We start from the raw sequence: 5,609 nt of genomic DNA, 5'->3' as shown, positions 1-5,609 counted from the left end.
CTGTGTGTGTACAAAAAGGCACTTTGATCTCTATTCCATTAAATTATTTCTTCATACTATCCTCAAAAACTTCATCTTTTGTTTTTGCGGATAGATTTCACAAAGACCGTCGTTAAACATCAAAGTTCAAAAAAAGGTAGATTCTACCCTTCCCTTAGATTACCATCAGCTAACATGATGGGTAGGTACTACTTGACCTATCTGTTAAGTGTATGGTGTATTATAATAAAAATATATAAAATAAACATAATTTATTCTAGCACACTTATATGAACATTTCCAAATAACTACTTATCAAAATAGAACTTAAAAATCATGTGGAAGGTGAATCCAAAATTTTACAATCACAGGACAAAAGAATGCCTCTTCAATCCATTCCGGGAGGTAGTGGTTCGTTCAATAAATCATTACCCAAACTACTGTTTCCTTTGATTTCATTGCCGATCGTCATTATGGGCTCCTAAATAAATAAAAAAATATAATACATTCATTTAAAAATATAGTACTGATTTAACATACGCATACATCGGCAGAAGAAGAAAATTCAGCCATCACTGAAGCCACGTGTGTAGGAATATTAGTCATGTTCATTAAACCGGTGGCCAAGTTTGAGTAAATGTCTGGACAAGTCTTGAGTGCCATTCTTAACGGCTCAATAGGTAACATTGTCACTACATTTAAAGATTGCGGCATCAATCTCTGAACGCATTTTAAAAATCCTTCCCAAACAACCTTGTGCTCCCAGACATGTTTAATAATGAGCTGGTGCAAAATACTTATAATGGGCGACGGTAATCTGGTCGGATAGACACTAAGAGCTTGAAGGGCGCTTCTCATAAGCAAAACTGGTAATTGAGGTTGATCTACCAGCTCTTGTAAGACATCTTCTAGAACCTGGAAAAATATAGGGTTGTTAATGCTGAAAAATATATATTTATTTTTATCTGTAGTTTGACATTACCTCACTGGTGTAAGCCTGTTTTTCGGAAAAACACAACGATGTTGCTTTAATTATGAACTTCAGTTCAGCTTTGGCGAGATCGATTAAATGAAGAGCAACCAGCAATTCGGCGGGAGTCACTGTTGATACACATATAGTTAGAAACTTAATAATTGCACAATAGATACATAGTTAATTGGTTTTAATCATTGCGTTCTTTCTGCCCTGTGATTGGTCGATCGCCCTGAGGGGCGGTATCCATAAGTGGAAAAACACAATGGTATTGTTTTTTGTTCTCGTTGTTGTAATTATTTGAACGTCCATTTCATTGTTGGTATAGTTATAAATGTTTTATTTTATAACCCTTGCCTTGCTCTATGTGATATTTTATTTTATTTATTTTCAAAATTGATACCGTTTTATTTATTTTATTAGTTATAATTCTGGGAGATTACGAGAATTCTGTATGTGTGATTTGTTATTGCCACTGGATTAAAAAAAAATAGAATGTAAAAGGTCGACAGCATTTTACATAGATTCTTCGGTGTTCTCCTTTTTATATTTAGTAAAGACGATTGTACTAGTACAGTATTTGACTAACCAGGGTAAATTCCCCAAATGGGATAAAAAAAAATTTTGTGGTAATGAGCATTCTTTCATTTAAAAATATACATTTTCTAAAATATTATACTTTTAAGACTCCGAAAGCAATAAAAAGAACGCCGCCATTATTTTTTTGTAAAAATAAATTAATTGTTCCTTATTTCTGTCAAACCAATGAATATGTCGACGTTGCAAAAAGTTAAGAGTGTTTCTTTATTAGGAATATGTAATTTCCGGAGTAATTTAACTTTTTCTTTAGCGGCATTTTAAATCGCAAAGGGCCGTCCCTATTGTTGATATTTTTGGGTAATTTTTTTCACACTTGTTTCGATCCATTTATATAATGAAGGATATGTCCTTTCTGCTAATATCATAATGCAAATAACTCTTGTTTTGTTTGTTTTTTTCAACAGAATTTAATTCCAAATTGTATTGTCTCTAATCGTACGGAATCATCTTTAAACGGCACCGACTTTTTAAAATAGCTGTTCTAGACCAATCTCAAGGACTGTCAAAGATAATTCCATTTTATCTACGCCTCCCAGTAACGGGATAAAAATTAGCCGATCTCTGTAATAGTAGAACAATAAATGTACGCTAAAAATAATATACCTGGCGACAAATTTCCAACACTCCACAATCTACTAAAAGCCTCTTTTACAACAATCGGATTTAGTTTGATTAACTTTGGAAGAGCAGTAAATATCTGCAACATAAAAATATATATTATATTTAAGTTAATTTAATTAAATTATTGTTATATCTTAGATGTTCCATTACTTACTTCATTCTTGGTTAATCCTGTTAACACTGGAATGAGGAATCTCACGTCAGGCACTCGTTTTGCGTATAAGCTTCTTACTTTATTGACAAGTTCTTGAGTCGGTAAAGCTAAAAATATAAATAGAATAATGATTAATATATTAATAAGCTTAGTTTCGCAAAAAAATAGTAATACGTACTTCTTTCAGTGAGAATGTGAATAATTCTTGTGATTAAAGTTTCAGCTCCCTTCGGACACTCTTCAATCAAAGACAATAATGTATGATTATCGGCTCCCATTTGCTTGACCGGCGCTTCCATCATTCGTAAAACACACCGTTTTCCATCAGCTCCAATTCCAATGTATATTCTGCATAATTCTTGAAACAGTTCTATAGAAAAAATAAATATAATTAAAACCTTATTATTATATATATATTATATTTTGAATAACTTACCTTCGTTGTACGGTAAAATAGCTATACACAACTGCAAGCAAACTTTATATAAATCATCGTCCCAAACATCGGAGTGATTCGTTCTATTGAGATTCAGATCTAAGAGATCTTTGGGAGGATCGGGCAATGCGATAAAACCTAAATGTAAGTTTGTATGTTTATCTATCGCTTTCTTCATCGATTCGTTCTTCACTTTATACAAAGCTACGACTCGTTCTATGGCCGCTTCTCTTATAGCAAAGTTTTTATTAACTGAAATCAAATCGTATGTTATAAATTAATATATAATTCATAAATGATAAATTATACTCACCAGTCGCCGGAAGTAACGCCGATATATATTTAGTCGATTTAGTTGGTTGATAAGTGATCAGATCTTTCAATAAATCCAATCCTAAAATGTACTTTTCTTCATCTAAACAGATTTCTCTCAAATAATTGATCGCATCGCCGGTTAATAAAGGAGCTTCTAGATACACTCTTCTAAACATTTTTTCTCTGAGGAGCTCTAAAGACGGATCGCTAATCTCAGCTATATCAGTGATCAGAGTGCATAGTAAATTATTATAATTCTGATACGATTTCTCGTCCATCTTTGAAGTGTTCGCAGTTCCGGATATCTTTCGGCTGAAACCTTGTATATAGCAATACTCTTCGTACATCCAAGATAATGCCAGATCTAAACGATTAGCTATATCATCTAAAATGAACGATAAAATAATATCTCTGACTTGATCGCCGAAATTGACAGCGAACGTAGTTAACATCTTTATTCGGTAAGAAGAAGCTCCAGAATCTATAGCGGAACGTTCCGCTTTCAACATTCTATCGACGGCTCCGCAAATCAATCGTTCTTTAACATTCTGAGTCAACGGTTTAGTCACTTCTTGTAACTTAATCGATTTAATTCTCTGTTTTAATTTAGGTATCGTCGGCGTCGGAGGACACACTTGCTTTTCTTTATCTTTATTTTTCTCCAAATTGGCAAAGATCTCCTTATCTCTTGCCGATTCTTCGCTATTAATGTCTTCCATTATCTTACTCAACGCGCTCTCTATCTTACTCTCTATTTTGCTAGATTCTAATTTGGCTAGAGCATTTTTCAACTTTGTTCGTTCGTCTTCTTCCGATACGACTGCTACGGGAATTTCTATTTCCATTGGAGTTTTATCTTCTACTCTTTTAATCGAATGAATCAAAAGTTTAGCTAAAGAACTGTGCTGAACAATTACGCCTGAGTTTGAGATTGGTTCATATAGAGCCTTAAAATGAGGCGGAAACTCTTCCGGTAAATTAACCATTGAAGCGACAACTAAATTAACGACGACTTCGATATTTTTCAATCCTTCTAAAATGGTCTTTTCGGTGATCTCTGAATCTTCTACGTTAACATCCGGCGCAGAAGCATCACTCTTTTCGCTACTCTGACTATTACTTAGTGGAGAATCAACCCTAATCCTCTTATTAGGCTCTCCGTTCTTTAAATTAAAAACTCGTTTATGTTTCCGATCGCCTTTCGGCATAATTTTAGCTATTTCTTGAGAAGTCATGCCTAAATCTTGTAAGACTTGAAGCAACTGTGGTGTGAAATCGCACGATGATGGATGCCGTAAAAGATTTATAACTTGCATCTTCAGATGCTTCTTCACTGAGTTCACTTGCGATTGCGACAGTGATGGCGGCAATATCGAATACAAAGAACTAAAAGCCTGCACGACTTTCGGTAAAAACTTTGGGCGTAATTTGGATATCTCACACAAAGCGCTCATACAAGCCATCAAATTTACGCCAGAAATATGTTGCGAATTGTGGAATTTAAGTACTAAATTAAAAATATGATTCGACTCCTCTTCCAATTTACGCTTCTGTATAAAATCTAATGATGATAAAATATCGTCTAACGAATAATCTCCAGTCTTTCGCTCCAAGCTTTCATCGCGATACGTTTGTAAGATTATAATGCCTTCGAGGAATTTGATAGAATTCGTTCTTATTCCTTCATTTTCGCTGTCGACCATGTTCAAAATTATAAGCTGAAACCATTGAAAACTTAAAATAATATACTCAACTTTTAAAATATATGTTTAAAAATAAGCAATGCATACTTTAATGTGATTTAAAACGTCCCATGCAGTTTTTTTGTCACTATTGGCATCTACTGATGAACACATCCAAGCAAATGCATTTTTATATACAATACTAGCTGCTTGAATGACACGTTTCTGAACAATTATATTGACATCTGTGAGTAAAAGTTGTAAGTTTGAAACGACGCGAGGTAACAGATCGATTTTCTTTATGCTGTAATGTATAATAATTAATAAAATATACAAAGACAGAAAGAGTTACATAAAAAATTAACAACCTTATCTCTTCTATGAATCCGACCAGCACTCTTTTTACCTCTTGACTCCGATCGGCCACATAACACATAATATCATCTAAATACACAGATAATAGATGCGTATATTGGTGAAAGAGCAATTCTTGAATTTTTTTTAGTAGAATAATTTTCTGAGCACTGTTTGTAAAACCAAGGTGGTTGATCCACGATACAATCTATAAAACAGAACACATTACATTGTAACGATATTATATAATAGAAAACAACATTAATGAATGAAAATAAATAATTGACGTTTTGACATTAGAGGTTATACCGCCATTAAACAAACCTGTTCTTCAGGGTCTGCATTGCTCAAATCGTCCGTTACACTGTTTTTCGCCATTTTAAATATAAATATATACAATACTACGGTGTTAAAACTAGATCACAGTCAAATTATAGCGATAATAAATCTTAGCATCTTCAAGCCACGCACCGCCTCGCAAATGTCATTCGACTC

General features: G+C 33.6%; 1 protein-coding gene across 2 annotated transcripts; it reads right to left on the bottom strand.

The window, feature by feature from the left end:
- Nucleotides 1-236: 236 nt before the first annotated feature.
- Sym (symplekin scaffold protein) lies at nt 237-5,609 on the bottom strand. 2 transcript variants are annotated; one of them, XM_088187045.1, is made up of 11 exons: nt 5,439-5,609; nt 5,129-5,322; nt 4,869-5,064; nt 3,077-4,796; nt 2,764-3,015; nt 2,506-2,697; nt 2,328-2,434; nt 2,156-2,249; nt 962-1,080; nt 520-894; nt 237-460 (listed from the first exon to the last, which is right to left on the bottom strand). In XM_088187045.1, exons 1-11 carry the CDS (start codon nt 5,490-5,492, stop codon nt 368-370), a joined length of 3,396 nt encoding a protein of 1,131 aa, XP_088043171.1. In that variant the 5' UTR covers nt 5,493-5,609; the 3' UTR covers nt 237-367. The 2 variants fall into 2 exon arrangements, with proteins under 2 accessions (XP_088043171.1, XP_088043172.1); XM_088187046.1 differs by having other exon boundaries at nt 526-894.

The sequence above is a fragment of the Plectrocnemia conspersa genome, unplaced genomic scaffold, assembly GCF_051122295.1.
Source record: "Plectrocnemia conspersa isolate PC_06_02 unplaced genomic scaffold, ASM5112229v1 ptg000005l, whole genome shotgun sequence".
In the NCBI taxonomy this organism is placed as follows: domain Eukaryota; kingdom Metazoa; phylum Arthropoda; class Insecta; order Trichoptera; family Polycentropodidae; genus Plectrocnemia; species Plectrocnemia conspersa.
Note: the sequence above shows the minus strand (reverse complement) of the source record. Positions and strands in the feature narration are given on the sequence as shown.